At 42.5% G+C, this 17,908-nt stretch overlaps 1 protein-coding gene across 1 annotated transcript; it reads left to right on the forward strand.

The window, feature by feature from the left end:
- The first annotated feature begins 13,380 nt into the window (after positions 1–13,380).
- LOC144284100 (uncharacterized) lies at positions 13,381–17,677 on the forward strand. The gene is made up of 6 exons (XM_077848456.1): positions 13,381–13,461; positions 14,992–15,185; positions 15,784–15,843; positions 16,738–16,931; positions 17,169–17,320; positions 17,417–17,677. Exons 1-6 carry the CDS (start codon positions 13,381–13,383, stop codon positions 17,675–17,677), a joined length of 942 nt encoding a protein of 313 aa, XP_077704582.1.
- Positions 17,678–17,908: the final 231 nt, after the last annotated feature.

Consider the following 17,908-nt stretch of genomic DNA (forward strand, 5'->3'; position numbering starts at 1 on the left):
GACTAAGTCACCCAAGTGCCGCCCTTTCTTATCTTTTTTAATCCCATGGTAGATGTAGTATTGGCTTTTATTTATGACATTTGTAATTTGCTTCTACCTACCTTCCTTCCTTCCTTCCTTCCTTCCTTCCTTCCTTCCTTCCTTCCTTCCTCCCTTCCTTCCTTCCATCTTTCCTCCCTCTCCCTCTCCTCTTCCTCCTCCTTCTCCTTCTCCTCCTCCTTCTCCTCTTTCTTTTTCCTCTCTCTTCTCTTCTCTTCTCTCTCTTCTCTTCTCTTCTCTTCTCTTCTCTTCTCTTCTCTTCTCTCTCTTCTCTTCTTTCTCTTCTCTTCTCTTCTCCTCTCCTCTCCTCTCGTCTCCTCTCCTCTCCTCTTCTCGTCTCTTTTTTTCTTTTTAAGCCTACCTAGAAGATTATCAATTTCATTGATCTTTTCAAAAAAGGAGGAGTTATTTTGGTTGATTTTTCCCTATTTTTTTCTTAATTTGAGTTTTATTTCTGTTCATTTCAAAATTATTGTTTCTTTTCTTCTGCCTGCTTACATTAGTCTTCTTTCTCTGGTTTCCCAAACTGACAGTTTTAGTTATTCCTGTATCTTAACATATGTGTTTTATGCTATAAATTTCTCTCTAAGCACTACTTTTTTCCTGCATTTGGCACATTTTTAATGAGTTCTATTTTCATTTAGTTAATAATTTTTTGAAATTTTTTAACATTTCTGTGACCTGTGTACTGTTAAGAATTGTGGTTTTAGAAATATTTGAGGATTTTCCAGGTGGGCTTCTATTACTAATTTCTAGTTTGACTTCATTGTGATCTAAGATATTTATTGTTTGATTTATACATTTTAAGATGTGCTAAGGTGTGGTTTATGGCCTTATGTAATCTATTTTAGTGAATATTTCATGTAAGGTTGAGAAGAAATTATATTCTACTCCTTGTGGATGGAATATTTTTAGGATATTCAATTAGGTAGGTGGATTGATATATTGTTTAGGCCAATTATATCTCTTCTGATTTTCTGCATCTTTGATTTATGAATTATAATATATTATCACTGTTTGCCCCAGATATTTTGATGCTTTGTCCTTAGATGCATATATATTTAGGATTGTTAGTTCTTGGAGAATAAACTTCTTTACTATTTCATAGTACTTCTCTTTATCACTGATAACTGAAAATTTTCCTTGTTCTGATGTCTGTTTTGTCTGAAATGCATATAACTAGTCTGACTTTGTTTTGATTAGTTCTACCATAAATATATCTTCATCCATCATTTTACATCTTATCAACTTCTTTATATTTAGAGGATGTTTTCTAGGTAATATATAGTTGTGTCTTTTTTATTATTTTGACTAGTTCTGTCTTTAACCACTGTATTTAGATCTTTCACATTTAAACTGATTATTAACATATTTTGATTGGTATCAACCATATTTGTATCTGTTTTCTATTCCTTCTTTTCACTTCTTTTACTGCCTTCTTATCTTCTAGTTATTTTATTATTCCATTTATGTCCTTTGTTATTATTTCGATTTACTTCCTTTAAAAACTATGCATAGTTCCCTAGAGTTTAGCTAATCTGTGTTAACCTACTAATAATATTGCTCCACTTCATGTGCAGGTAACTTATGATGGATCATTTCCAATTCTTCCCTTTTGTCCTTTACAGATACGCTGTCATTCATTTCACTTATCCCTATACTATAATCACCCAATAATACTTTAAACAGTTATATTTTAGATTGATTAAAAATAAACAAATTTTATTTTACCTTAATATTTCTTCTTTGACATTCTTTCTTATTAATATAGATCCAGGCTACTGAACTAAATAATTTTCCTTCTATCAAAATTTAAAAATTAAAAACGAAATAAAAGATCAGCTAGTGATGAGTTCTCTGTTTTTGTTTGTCTTAAAATACCTTATATTTCTTCTTCTCTTTGAAGGATAATTCCACTGGAAATAGAATTCTAGTTTTTTTAAAGCACTTTAAATATTTCACTTTTTATTGCTTATATGGTTTTGGATAATAGCCCATTGTGATTCTTACTCCTTTTCTCTGTAGGTGAGGTATTTATCTTCTATATCTTGCTTTGAGATTTTCTCTTTCATTTAGTTTTTTATTCTTTGAATAATATATACCCAAGTATAGTGTATTTTTGTTTGTTTTAACTTGCTTGATGCTCTCTGAGCTTCTAGTGTCTGTGATTTGGCGTGTATTAGAGTATCCTCAGACATTACTCATTCAAATATTTCTTCTCCATTCTTTCTTTCTTATTCTTCTGGTCTCTTAATTAAGCATATGTTACATCTTTTAAAACCATCCTATGGTTCTTAGATGATCTTTTCTGTTTTTTGTTGTTTGTTTTCTTTTTTTAATGTAGTTAATATTTTCTTTGCACTTTAGTTTGATATGTTCTTTACCTATCTCAAACTCAGAAATTCTGTACTCAGCAGTGCATATCTACTTGTAAAATCATGAAAGTCATTTTTCATTTTTGTCTATGTGTTTTTAATTTCTGACTTTTTTACTCTTTTCATAGGGTTTTTATCCCTGTTTCTATTATTTTCTACTCTAAGAATTTTAAACATATTAATCCTAGTCACTTTAAATTTTCTACCATGTAATTCCAACATCGGTGTTTTATATGAATCTGATTCTAATACTTGCTTTGTATCTTCACACTGTGTTTTTTCTTGTCTTTTTTGTATTCTTTGTAATTTTTTTTGTTGAAAGCTGAACATGTAGTTTTGGGTAATAGTAGGTGAGGTAAGTAGGACTCTCCTGTGAGGATTTTGTGTATATGATTAGGAGCCTGGCTTTGTTTGATGATTACTGTAGCTATAAATGCCAGAAACTTTGGGCTTTCCCATGTATTTTTTTCAGAGTCTCATGTCTTGCAAACTTTCACCTATAATCCACTATTATTGTATTGGCGTCTTGGAAGGGAAACCCTCTAAAATCTTATGACTAAATCTCATTTTGTGGACCTGTTTCTTTACCTTCTGAACTTCACATATGTTTCTTCTTATATAGTATTCTCTCCTTCTCCCTTTAGTAAGACAAGAAAACTATAGGAAACTGGAATTAGAGGGATACCTTTTACCCAGCTTCAATAATGCTCTGGTAAAGTCTTTTTCCTTGGATGGGAGGTCTTTGTTAAAGGAGACAGCTCTGGTCATATTCACAAGGATTACTCTCCCCTTTCACTTGCCAAGGTCGTGAGAAGATCTTGCTCAAATCTTCGCTGTGGGGATCCCTGGGTGGCGCAGTGGTTTGGCGCCTGCCTTTGGCCCGGGGCGCGATCTTGGAGACCCGGGATCGAATCCCACATCGGGCTCCCGGTGCATGGAGCCTGCTTCTCCCTCTGCCTGTGTCTCTGCCTCTCTCTCTCTCTCTCTCTCTCTGTGTGTGTGACTATCATAAATAAATAAAAATTTAAAAAAATCATCGCTGTAAGAAATAGGTGGGGATCCTCAAGATAAAACTCATGAAAGTTTGGGGGCCTTCAGGAGTATATTGCCCAGAGATTACTCCTGCTCACACAAGACCATGTTCAGCCTCCAGGAATTAAGCAAGTTACTACATATATGTTCTTACTAGATTGTGGGTCTGACAATTACTTCTCCAGGTAAACAGATCTTGGCTATAATTCTCTGAATTTTCTTCTCTATCTCTGGATTTAAGATTGTGCTTTTCCCTACAAGCCCAGTTTTCAGATAGGGCCAAGAGAAGTCAAGAGCTTTCAGTTTGTCCTGATTTTTCTTGTTGCAAAGACAGGAGTGACAATGTCTAAGCTCTTTACACATCAGAACTAAAACCAAAAGTTCTGAGCTTTGGGTTTTTATTGCTAAAAAGAATAAAAAGGCATGAACATTTATCCTATATATACACAGCACATGCCAGAAGCTGGTTATATTTTGACCTTTAGTGTTTTTTCACATGCAAAAATAAAATATCTGCTTGTATGGCCAAGTAAAAATAGTGTCATTATGCATTAGTGTGATTTGATTGACAAATACTGCCAGAAAACTGTTGCAATTTTTTAGCCATGTCTGTCAATAACTTTGAAGATATATATCAAGCGTCTTTTTTTTTTAAGTGAGATCTATGATCCACATGCTCAAGGAGTTTCTTTTTTTTTAATTTTTATTTATTTACGATAGTCACACAGAGAGAGAGAGAGAGGCAGAGACACAGGCAGAGGGAGAAGCAGGCTCCATGCACCGGGATCCCGATGTGGGATTCAATCCCGGGTCTCCAGGATCGCGCCCTGGGCCAAAGGCAGGCGCCAAACCGCTGCGCCACCCAGGGATCCCCTATATCAAACGTCTTTATAGTATTATGTATTCTGTTAGGACTAGGAATAATATATAACCAATGTAAAAACAAATCTCCCACTTTTATTTTTTTTTTTAAAGATTTTATTTATTTATTCATGAGAGACAGAGAGAGAGAGGCAGAGACACAGGCAGAAGGAGAAGCAGGCTCCATGCAGGGAGCCCGACGTGGGACTCGATCCCGGGTCTCCAGGATCACGCCCCAGGCTACAGGTGGTGCCAAACCGCTGTGCCCCTGGGGCTGCCCAAATCTCCCACTTTTAAAGGTGTTACTGACTCATTTGAATTTTTTCTTATGCGTAATTGTGTAAAACAAATTTCACATATTCATTTGTTAGCAAATATAGATTCATCTACTCTTTGAATACTTATGTTCATTATGTGAATTTATGGCATTAATCTCAGTTGCATTTGTTACTATTTCTTGTACCATTTTCCAATTTGGTAAATTAAATTTTCAAACGATTGAAGCATTTATGTGTTTGAGACACAAAGTACAATGCAATAGTTACAAATGTAAGAAATGTAAATAATAGCATGACAAACATGGGAAAATGAAGTAGCAGTATTATTTGATTGTAAATATATATTTTCTGAGTGCTATTTTCGGAGTATTATGATTAACTTACCTCTTCAGATTAGTGGCATGAACACATTCTTCTATAGTATTAATTTTCCTTTGTAATGACAGCACACCTGAAGAAAACCTAATGGATAACTAAGAATAATCAGGAAAAAAAAGTGTACTTTATTTACTTTTATTGGAATTAAGCAATGTTTTCCTACAAGTTCATATAATTAAGAATAAAATTCCAAAAGGAATATTAAACAGATGTGTTGGAAATATTTGAACTTTTATTTCTAAGGCAGCATAGCACAATAATAAGTCATATATTTAGATAGATAGGTAATAGATGTACCTGCACTCTCATACACATACACACAGAACAAATACAAATTGGTGGGATCCCTGAGTGGCGCAGTGGTTTGGCGCCTGCCTTTGGCCTAGGGCGCGATCCTGGAGACCCAGGATCAAATCCCACATCGGGCTCCCAGTGCATGGAGCCTGCTTCTCCCTCTGCCTGTGTCTCTGCCTCTCTCTCTCTCTCTCTCTCTCTCTCTGTGACTATCATAAATAAATAAAAATTAAAAAAAAACAAACACAAATTGGTCTACAAATTAAAACCTCTATTTACCACAGTTTAGAAGAATAATTGCACTAAAATTGTTTAATTCTTTACCCAGGGAATGATATTAAGTTGAAACACTAAGACATAACCACTTTTTTAGTAAGTAACTGCTTATTTAGTCATATATATTAATAAAAATTCATATTACCACACATTTTAGTGACAGACAACAATGTACAATTTGGTTCAATAATGATTTTGCAGGTAAATATGCAGACTTTTAAGCAGAAACTTGTTCTTAGCTAATTTTTAGTAATTTATTGGTTGGAAAATTTGATTTTCAAAAATCTTGACCTTGTTGGTAATAGATACTGAGAAGATTTGAGGTCATGTAGTTAGTTTTGAATGTATTACACACCCACCTGCTTCTCCATCTGGCAGCAGACACAGAAGTGTTATGTACATTCTTCTCACCAACACCCCAATTGTTAGCTTCCTGCTGATAGCCTTAGTGTAAGCCTCATTGGGTAATTATTTCAGGCAGAAAACAACCAACCCACATGTTCAAGAATAATCACTAGTTCAATTAAGTAACCAGAAGCAGCTGATATTTTAGTGCCCACGAGTAGAAATGATTTCAATTTCAGCAGCACTTCAATGAAAATATTTAGATAGCAGATGTGCTATTTAGTACCTTCAGTATGTGGAAAATAAAAATAAACATGACATATATAACAAAATAAGTTGATAGTAGATGACTAGGTTTTTAAAAACTTATTATTTCTCTTTAGTACTTAATTTTAAAGTAATGTAAAAGCACAAAACATATGATGTGTTAATCAACAATGTTTTTAAAATCTGCATTAAAAAGTTTCTTTATCAAGTCACTAATCTGACTAGTATCAACATACATAACTTACTTTAAATATTGTCTGTAGTTTATTAAAAATCTAAAAACATCACACATATTTATATTAGTGGGTTTAAATATAGAATTATTTTTACAAACATGGTCTAATATATGTATTTGAGTATTTCACTCTTAAAGTATTTTATGAAATATGATTTTTTGAAAATCTGAATTGGTTTGCCATTGAAATATGCATTTCTAAATAGAAAATTAAGCTGTTAATGTTGCTGAGCTTTTTGTTTTAAAAAGAAGATGTTCTTTCCCCCTATATAATTTTCTCAGGAACTCAAATAGTAGACATCTGTTCTTTTTTTTTAAGTTTTTATTTAAACTCCAGTTAGTTAATATACAGTGTAATAGTAGCTTCAGTTTACAAGATAGGGATTCAACACTTCCATACAATACCTGGTGCTCATCACAAGGACACTCTTTAATTCCCATCATCTATTTAACCTGTCTGCCCGTTTTTAACCATCAGTTTGTTCTCCATAGTTAAGAAGTCAGTTTCTTGGTTTGCCTCTCTCTTTTTTTTTTTCTCTTTGCTCATTTCTTTTGTTTTTTAAGTTCTACATATGAGTGAAATCATATAGTATTTGTCTTTCACTGACTGACATATTTTGCTTAACATAATACTCTAGCTCCATCCTCGTCCTTGCAGATGGCAAGATTTGGTTCTTTTTATATGGCTTTTTTAATGGCTGAGTAATATTCTAATACATATATATATATATGTATGTATATACACACACACGCTCTATGTATCTATATCTATATATCTATATATACCATATCTTTTATTTAAGATTTTTATTTATTTATTCATGAAAGACACAGAGAGAGAGCGAGAGGCAGAGACACAGGCAGAGGGAGAAGCAGGCTCCATGCAGGGAGCCTGACATGGGACTCCATCCCGGTACTCCAGGATCATGCCCTGGACCAAAGGCAGGCGCTAAACCACCAAGCCACCCAGGGATCCCCATATCTTTATTTTTAAAGATTTTATGTATTTATTCATGAGAGACACAGAGAGACAGGCAGAGACATAGGCAGAGAGAGAAGCAGCTCCATGCAGGGAGCTGGATGTGGGACTTGATCCCAGGACTCCAGGACCATGCCCTGGGCCGAAGGCAGGCGCTAAACTGCTGAGCCATCCAGGGATCCCCCACATCTTCTTTTTCCCTTATCAGTTGATGGACACTTGGACTGCTTCCATAATTTGGCTGTTGTAGATAATGCTGCTATAAACATCAGGGTGCATGCGTATTTTGGAACTAGTATTTTTGTATTCTTTAATACCTAATAGTGCCATTGCTAGTTCATAGTCATTCTGTTTTTAAGTTTTTGAGGACACTTCCATAATATATCCATTTTTGAAGCTATTACAATTAATTAAAAATGTTTAAAAACCAATTTTGAAAAATAATTATACTGACTGGACAGTGTTATAGTAAAGTACTGAAAGTTGAGTCATCTTAATGCCTCAAAAATATTTATTTATAATTACATATATACAAAGACACATAATTGCAAATGCATCCTTTCTATCGCTCATTACATTCCCCACTGGTGACTACATAAAATATTTAATAATTAATATTTAATTAATTTCATTTAATTTACACAAACCATAATATACAAAAAAACTGGTAGTGGTGTTATATTATATAAGTTTGTATTGTTGTCTTCCATATAAGATGAGAGAACAAATAAAGTCTACAGTTAACAATGTACAAGTGTACAGTGAACTTTGAGTGCTCATCAATATGTATCCAGAATAAATTCAGAGAATGAAGAAAAATTAACCAATAAAATTAATTCCAAGTTATTGTTACAATAATTTAAAGTTTTAGGTGATAGAAGTGATTTATACATATCATAAAAAACCTGGAAAATCTTGAAAAAAAGAGAATAATAACAGTCACCTCAAAATGCTAGCTTTCATCTCTCTGCAATATACATATTCTGTTTCAGTTTTTAACCCCTTATTTCATTTAACATTAACTTTGGAGTATTTTCATGTTAATGAATTTCACTAATAAAAGATTTTCGGGAACTCCTTATAATCTCTAACGGTGTTATTTTATCCTGTATTTTTATTTTTGTTCATTTAAGTTTTTATTTTAATTCTTGTTAGTTAAGGCATAGTGTAATGTTGTTTTCAAGGGTAGAATTTAATGCTTTATCACACATATAACACATAATTATTTTTAAATGCCTTTGTTTTAAATATGTAATTCCAGCTGTTATATTACTGATCTAAATAATACTAAATATACATTCTGAATATCTTTAATGGTTTCTTTAAGATAGATTTCTAAATGTAGTCACCGTTCAAATGGTTTCTCATTTTTCATTTAACTCTTGCTGCACTGTGCCAAGTATCTCTGAAGAAGCACTGTGACGACACCATCTCTAGCACTGTATCCAGGTGTCTTTTTCACAAAATATTCTGTGGACTTCTTTTTTGGATTTATATGCCAATTTAAATATCTTTTAAGTTTCTTAAAAAAATAGTGAGAAAGTAGAACTAATAAATGAATTGATTGAATATTGTGGGATATGCAGTACAGTGCAGTGCAATCCTTTATGAAAGGAGACTGGTGATTTCTACTAGTATTCCATCCAAAGAGGGATAGTGTTGCATCCCCTGCACAGAGACAATATAGAATCTAGAATATGAAGTGAAAGATGCCACCCTTCCTGTAGAAGAAATATGATTGATATGAGCCTAATGGTAACTGGAAGTTGAAACAATTGTCTTGCCAGCCGCAGGTCTGCAAAGAGGATTCTACTACTGTGCAGTCAAACAAAGCGTATTACCAAGTATCATCATCAGCTATGGTTATTGACATTCATCAGATGGGAACTGACCTTGCCCTAAAAATGAAAAATAATGGCAAAAAAGAGAATAGTACACATTCATTCACTTAGAAAAATTTTGCTAAAGCTTTTTAAAATAGAGATAGTAGGGGCACCTGGATGGCTCAGTCAGTTAAGCGTTCTACTCTTGATTTGGCTCAAGTCATGATCTCAGGGTCATGAGATGGAGTCCCACATCACACTGGGTGTGGATCCTGCTTACAATTCTCTCTTTCTCTCTCCCTCTGCCTCTCCCTCTCAACTCCTGTGGTTGCTCTTTCTCTCTCTCTCTAAAACTAAATAAATAGAATAGAATAGAAATAATAAAAATAATGTAAACTTTTCCCAGAAATTCAGAAAAAATAATTATTTAAAACATCTTATAATAATAATAACTGAAATAAAATAATGGATAAAATTAAAAAGTAGAGTAAATCCATTGTTAAGTATATTTATTTAAAATGTTTCTAAGTATAAAATATTAATAAAATAAAATTATTAATTTCTAAATGAAATCTTAATCCACCAAATCTCATCAATCTTAATCCACCAAAAAGGAAGGAGGACAGAAATTTGAATGAAGACTTATTATAATGAGAAAGGATGTAGATCTATAAACCTACATATGTAGGAGATTATGAAAATATAAGAATAGAACTTTGTTAATTATTCTGATCATTTAGAAAAAGCAAATATTTCTAGAAAAATTACAATTTATAAATTCAGATTCCTTCTAGTTGAAAAACTCTGAATAGACCAAAACATTAATATAATACTTAGTTTACAGCTCTAAAAGTCATCTTTGGACTTGTGGACTTAATAAAAGTTTGAGATGAAATCCTAGTTCTACGTCCTGCTCTTTGTAAAACTCTGATGAGGTACCTTTTCCTCAATTTCCTCATCTATAAAATGGGCACCATGATACCTATTTTATAGGATTGTCCTGAGGAACAACTGCATTGAGTATCTAGGAAGCGGCACTGTTCTGTACGGTGTGGTACATATAGGAGTCTATTTCACGGTATGGTTAGATGCTTTGGTAATGAATACAATGAAAATTGAAAATGTGTTGGGTATCTTGTCAAGTAATTATCAGCAATTTCTGATCTTCCTTGGAGAAATGTCTATTTATATCCTTTGCCCATTTTTTTTTAAATTGAGCTTTTTGTACTTATATTATTGACTTATTAGTGTTTTTCATATATTCAGGAAATAAGTTTCTCATTAGGTATATGATTTACAAACATTTTATCTCATTATATGGATTGCTTTTTTATTTTCATTATTATGTCCTTTGAAGAACAAGAGCATTTAACACTGAAGTCCAGTGCTTTTCGTGCCATATTGAAGTATTCTATGCTAAACTCAAGGTCAAAAGATTATCTGCATGTTTTCTTCTAAGAAGTTTTAGTTTATGTCCTGCATTTAGATTTAATCCATTTTGAGTTAGTTTTTGTATTTGGTGTAAGGTGAAGATGCAACTTCATTCTTTTGCATGTGGCCATCCAGTGTTCCAAGACCATTTGTTGAAATGACTGTTTTTTACCCTATTGGATAGTCATGGCACGGATACTTAAATTCAGCTGATCATGGATGTATGGTGTACTTCTGGATCCTGAAACCTATTTCATTGATTAATATATCTATCCTTATGCCAGTACCACACTGTTCTCACACTGTCTTGTTTCCTATTCTTTTTCAGAAAGTTTCGAAATTGAGAATTCCATCTACTTTGTTCTTTTTCAGGATACTAGGCACCCATGCAATTCCATCTGAGTGTGAGAATGTTTATCTACTTATTGGAAGGTAATAGAATCTGGAGATAATTTGGACCAGGGGTGCTATGAAACAATGTTAAATTTTTCAGTGCATAAATATATGATTTTTTCCAAATATTTAGATCTTCAATTTCCTTAAATAGTGTTTGTAGTTTTCAGAAATTGGGTTATAAGCTTCTTTTGTAAAGTTTATTCCTAAGAATTTTATTTATATATTTTTGATGCTCTTGTAAATGGGTTTATTTTTTCAAATTTTATTTTTGGATTGTTCATTGAAAGTATGTAGATATACAGTTGATTTTTGGAGATTGATCTTTTATGTGCAATGCTTACTGAACTCTTCCACCATTTCTAATAGTTTTTAGTCAGTTATTTAAGATTTTTTAGGAGGCGGGGCAAGATGGCGGAAGAGTAGGGTCCCCAGGTCACCTGTCCCCACCCACTTACCTAGATAACTTTCAAATCATCCTGAAAACCTATGAATTCGGCCTGAGATTTAAAGAGAGAACAGCTGGAATACTACAGTGAGAAGTGTTCGCGCTTCTATTAAGGTAAGAAGATGGAAAAAAAAGAAAGAGAAATAAAGTCTCCGAGAGACCTCCATCTTCATAGAAGCATTCTTTATCATAGCCAAGGGGTGGGAGCAACTCAAATGTCCATCAAAGATAAATGGATAAAGAAAATGTGGTATATACTGATTTTTATTTATTTATGAGAGACACAGAGAGAGAGAGGCAGAGACTCAGGCAGAGGGAGAAGCAGGCTCCATGCAGGGAGGCCGACGTGGGACTCGATCCCGGGACTCCAGGATCAGGCCCTGGGCCGAAGGCAGCACTAAGCCGCTGAGCCACCCAGGCTGCCCTCTCTTTCTTAGTAAACAGAAATTTTACCACATTACAAACAGTATTCACAATCACTTGAACATTTTAAGTAGCTTAGTCTAGACCCCCCGAGTGACTCAGGGGTTGAGCATCCACCTTCGGATGGATAAAGAAATAAATAAATCCACCTTCTTGGATAAAGAAATAAAAATCTTTAACTAAAAACAAACAACACAAAATAATCCACTTAGGCCTTTGCTGGAAGGTGCTGCTTGTTGCTCGACTTGTGTTCCGTGGAGTCCGTGAGGCACGATCATCCTGACATTCGAGGCTTGCCGCTTTGTGTCACCGATGTGCTCCTGCCTCTTTATCCCTCTTTCTGCTTTTTGGTTTGATGAATTATTTTTTCATGATTCTATTTTAATTGCTCCATTTTCTCCATTCGAGATTCAGCTTTCTTTCTTTTTTTATTTAATGATCTTCAATGATGTCGCTTCTCCTCTGCCAACTTCCTGGTTCTGCACATGTGTCTGCGTGTGTGTCCGTGTCTCTGTTTCTCGGTCAGTGTGCGTGGACACACCACATGATTTCAGTTCAGTCGGGGTCAGGCTGGAGAGTCAGGGCCTCCTGTCTACGTTCAGTTCTGCGACTGACGGCAGGTTTCCTAGGGCCCAGGTCAGGGCGACCCACTGGGGGCACCGCCGTCCACAGCTCACCCAGGGGAAACGAGGGAAGGGCCCGGAACGCACGACAGGCAGGGGTTCAGGATGAGGACGGCCTCACCCATTCTAGGCCAAGACCCTGACACCTTCTGTAGGGTTTGCCTTGGATTCAGAAGCCTAGGATCGTGGGGAGCTATTGCCCATCCCTGCCCCGGGGGGACTGTCATCTTCTGGGCCTCCAGAATGAGGGTACCGGTGCCCATGTGTGTGTGTGTGTGTGTGTGTGTGTTTGAGGAAAATAATCCCTTTATTTAAAATACCAAAAATTCCAACTACTATAAGATACCACATGTAAAAAACAAGACATAGTCTTGAGATGTAAAGGACACTGTCCCTAGAAAGTGCCTCTCTTTTTCTATTATTCTTTTTTTTTTTTAATTTGGCTAATGGTGTCTACTGACACATATTTGGAATGTAATCTATTTATCAGCCAGCTGTTCTGGCCCAATGTGGATTTAGGATTTTAAAACATGTGTGGCTTTAGAGCTGTATAATAAAGTATAATCTTAAAAGTATCTTTTTAAAAGACTCTTATCATCGACATCACTGGTGACAGCATTAAATAGCAGACATTGTAATAGGTAGTTTTTTGCAGTATTTTACAGGTAAACAGCCCTGCCATATAGGTAACATTAGTGTGTTAGTCTTGTGCACACAGGACCTCGTGGGCCTGGACGCATGTACACACCAAGGAAGAACGTGTGGGTGGAGGTATGTCCTGCAGGTGACACCCGCCTCCAAGGTCATAGATATGAGGCCTCAGTGGCTTGGGACATCTGGGGGAAGCACCCGCTAGGACACTCCCTATCCCACAGGCAAGATGCAGACCATCCCCGACGGGCACAACGGCTTCTCCGGGGTCAAACCGGGGAATACTGGACAGTCGTGTCTGAACCCAGGTGTGTGTCCAAGCTGGGGCCCTGGGTGCACACAGTCCTTCCCTGGGGCCTGTGGACAGGGGTGTGGTTGTGTCACTGTGTGCACAGGCCATTGCCTGCAGGGAGGGGGGCGTCGGCAGCACGAGCGCTGCCCCTGCAGCTTCCTCCAGGAGTGGGTCAGGGAGGGGGTCCCAGGAAGTGAGGTCACTGCCGTGTCACAGAGCCCAACAGAACTCGGAACCCCCGTAACCAGGCACCCGCATCCAGTGCAGCCCCAGCTCAGGCTCACTTGGCTGGAGACATCTGCTACTGGAGGATGTTCTCTTGCTGCCGGCCCACGTCTGGGGGCTCTGGCTCCCAGGAACCCCAGGGGTGCGGCTTGTTCCTATGCTGTAGGCAGTGGCTCCAGCATAGGTACCAAGGTGTCAGGGCGGTGATCAGGAGGCGCCGTCAGGTAACACAGCGCAGGCCAGGCCAGGCCCCCTGTGCCACCATCCTGGGAGCCCCATCCCCTCCTCCTCAGGTTCAGGGAACCAGGGATGTGTGGGCAGGTCCCATCCAGGCTGGGGGACGCTGCAGGGCGGCACATTCCCCGGGGATCCCTTCAGGGTCACCCTGATGTCAAGGTGGGCAGGGGGGAAACAGGGTTCTTGAGGTCCTCTACCCGCCCCAGAGTCACTCCGAGGCCCTGCAGCCGCATCCCTTTGCTGTCCCCGGGGGCGGTGGGTGCCGCCTGCACTGTGGGGTGTCTGGGTGGAGGCAGCTGGGGGTGCAGCCCAGCCGAGGGGGCCAGACCGGGCGCTGAGGCCTCCTGCCTGGCTGCCGGGCACTGTCTCCACAGAGCTCCACCCGGGTCGTGGGGCGCGAGCGGGACGAAGGGGTCATCTGCCCCACCGCCTCCAGGAGCAGGGAGGTGCCCTGCGCAGCTAATGGAGGCCAGCGCGGGCTCAGGGTGAGTGCAGGGGCTGGGCCCCCCGACACCCGGGCCCCGATGCGGCAGGAAGGACCCCGGGTCCCAGAAGCCAGCCTGCTACCCCCTGGGCCCCCCGACACTCCTGCTCCCACATGAGTCTGGATCCCCCCTCCCCACACCTGCCCCCATGGCCCTGCCCCTGCCTGGGCCAGATGCAGAGTCCCTGCGCACAGATGTGTGGGAACATCAGAATAGAGCCCTCAGGGGAGGCCTGGTCCCCCGGGGGTTAGCGCCTGCCTTCCCCCAGGCCTGATCTCCGAGGCCCGGGATCGAGCCCCGCCTGGGCTCCCTGCACGGGCTGCTTCTCCCTCTGTCTGTGTGGCTGCCTCTCTCGGTCTCTCTCTCTGTGTCTCTGGAGGTCCTTGTAATGATCCAAATATTTTGAACATTTATCCTCTGAGATTGTTTCTCTATTGCATAGTTGGTCCTGTTTGTGTAAGAGACAGGCAGGGAGCTTGAGAGGGAGAGGGAGCCCCAGCTCCTCAAGCCCACGGGGCCCCAGCGCAGGGCCTGCCGGGGCGGGATCCCAGGCCTCCCGGCGGCTCCCTGCAGGCTGCACGTCCCCTCTGTCCCACCTCAGGGTGCTGGGGCCGCGGCCGGGCAGGGGCATCAGATCGTCCTGACCAAGCTCACCCGGACGGAGCTGCTGGAGTACAAAGTCCGACAACTGCTGCTCGCCTTGCAGCGCAGGGACGTCATCTACGTCTTCAGCTTTTTAGAGGATTGTCGTACATTCGCCACCACGGACGAGGTGCTGGACCTGCTGTTCACCGAGTGAGCACCTGCCCCTCCGCAGCCCAGGGCTGGGCCACCTGCTGCTGGGGAGGCTGGGGATGGTGTGAGCTTCCCGGCCTCGGGCTGCTCCCCCGCCTGGAGCAGGGTCCCCCAGGGCCTAGCGGGGTCCTGGAGGGCAGCCCCGGGGCCTGGCCTGTGACGGGTCAGCCAGAGGGGCTGTGCCTGTGCTCAGCAGCCGTCCTCCTCCCCCGTGACCAGGCCTGTGCCTCCTCTCCGCCCCCCCCATCACCAGGGTCTGAGCGGCCTGTTTCCCCATTGAAAGGGAGGTTTGAGAGTCCATCGGGGGTCTGTGTCCTGGGGCAGCCAGACCGGGGGACCCCGGGACCCCCCAAGCCCACTAAGATATGGGCCATGGGCCTGGCCAGAGCCCTTTCATGCTCAAGCCTTCAGGAGGCCCCAGCAGGTGCGGGCACTTCTCCGGGAGCTGCCCGTGGCCCCACGCACAAAGCTGACTGCCCCCGGGGCACAAAGCTGACTGCCCCCGGGGCAAGGCCTAGTCGGGGTCAGAGGTTGAAGCCCCTATGATGAGAGGTCGCGTCCACAGGACGATTCATGGGATGTCCCTGCTCTCCTCTAGGTATGGGTGCATCGCAGATGCGTGGGGTAACAACGATGTGGTCCTGCAGTGCTGGAAACTGTGAGTGACTCCAGCTCCTGCAGGAGGGCCTTCCCTCTCCTGGAGGGCAGCGAAGGGGCTGTGGGGCGGTGGGGGGGCTGCCCCCTCACCCCACACATCTGCAATTCCCGTGACAGGGAAAAGGTCTAATGCCCCTTCTGGTAAAGAGCAAAGGAGAGTGGTGGATGGGGTGTGGGCTTGGTGGGAGGCACTGAGACCTCTCAGGGAGACCTTCTCCATGCCCCCCCAACCCTCTCTCTGCCCCACACCTGGAGCCCAGAGCAGAGGGGGTGGGGAGCATCGTACTCCCCAGTCTGGTGGCACCTGGACCCGGGGGAACAGCAGGTGCTCAGGAGGGCCGGTGAGGGCTCCCGGACCAGGCGGCCCCCACCCCGTGGGAGAAGGGAGATTAGAGTCAGTGGAAGGACACCCCTGGGGGCCCCTCGGGAGGGAGGCAGCACAGAGACACAGGAAGGAAGGTGGCGGTCCCGGGCGGCTCCTGTCAAGGCCTGGCAGGACACAGAGCCCGAGCCCTCCTGCCTTAGAGCTTCCCAGAGCGACAGTGTGTGCAGTGAGGGCAATGACAGGCCAGACGCCCCCCGTCCCCTGATGCCTGCCGGTGGACTTAAGGGGCAGGTGGGCAGGGACCAGGCTGAGGAGGGAGCCCTGCTTCCCCAGGAGAGACGCTGATGGTCACCCCGCTGGGCCTGGGCTCCCCACACAGAGGTTGCATCCCAGCCCCTCCTTGGGGAGCAGGCCTGTGGCAGGCAGGACCACCAGGTGGCAGGGGGACGAGGAGCAGGACTGGTCTCCGACACACTGCGCGGAAGGCCGGGTCCTGCAGGGCTTCCCTGGGACACCTGCATGTGACAGAGCCCTGTCTTCTGATGCCTGTTCCCGCCTGTCCCTCCCCAGGGCCATGTCCTTCATGATGGAAATATGGCTGAATTATTATGGGGACGACTTTCATCAGTTCCCAGAATTTCCCTCCCTTATAAAACTCCTGGAATTGTTAAGACAGCACATGCCAGGCACAGATGCGCATCTCCGGGCCCTGCGTCACCTGAGGCAATTCAGACGCCTCCATGCAGCAGAGCGAGAGGCTGGGGGTGAGGAGAACTGGGGGTGGCCGAGCTGGGGATGGGGGGGGCCGCAGATCCAGCCTCCTTGCTGCTGGACCAGGAGCAGGGGGTGGGCTCACACCCCACCCCACGGGCTGCAGCCTGGGGACACCTCCCAGGGCTCTTGCCCTCACACACGTCGAGTGGTGGGAAGAGTGGCCTTGATTTGGGAGGGACGTGGACAGTCTGTCCTGGTGGTGATACTTTGTCTTCTTGGATCTACAGCTTCGGCCCGAGGAAAACACCCTGAACCCACTCTGGAGTGCACCCCAGCTCCGACCGTGGGGCCTGCTGCCCCGTGGGGCCTGGCTCCTGGGGCTGAGGGCTTGGCCTGCGATGAGCCGCCTGCTGGGGAGGCAAAGCCCCTGCAGATAGTGGTCACTGCTGCCCTGCAGGAGCCCCCTTCACCCCTGGGAGCCCTGGAGGAGGAGCAGGCACCACCCCCTGCTCTCGAGGTCGTGGATGTGCCCCAGCCACCTCCTAACTCGATGGAGCAACTGGCCTCGGGGATGGAGCAACCTGTTGAACCACCCGAGGAGCCCGCCCCAGCTCCAACTGTGGAGCCTGGGGAAGGTTCCAGGTCTGAAGGGATAGTGGCTGCTGGAGATGAGGACTTGGTCAAGGCAGAGATGCTGGCTCCTGAGGTGAAGGTGGTGCACGTGCTGGTCGAACCTATGGTTCCCGGCCCCGATGAGGAGGAGCCACCTGCTCCCATGGCCACCCCGGAAGAGTAGGCCCTGGTGCCTGCAATCGGGGTCCCCAGAGGGCCAGACCTGCAACCTGCCTCCGGAACAACCTGCTTCGATCCGTTAGCAGCCCCCTGACCACCTCGGGGGCCCACCCCAGCTCCCACCGCAGGGCTCGTGATGGCTGCAGCCCAACAGAGGCTTGCCCTCCCCTGTTATTTCACTGTTTCTATTTTTTGAGTTTTTCTTTAACCTGTATAATAGCTTATAGAGTTTTAT

Source organism: Canis aureus, chromosome 15, assembly GCF_053574225.1.
Source record: "Canis aureus isolate CA01 chromosome 15, VMU_Caureus_v.1.0, whole genome shotgun sequence".
Taxonomy (NCBI): Eukaryota; Metazoa; Chordata; class Mammalia; order Carnivora; family Canidae; genus Canis; species Canis aureus.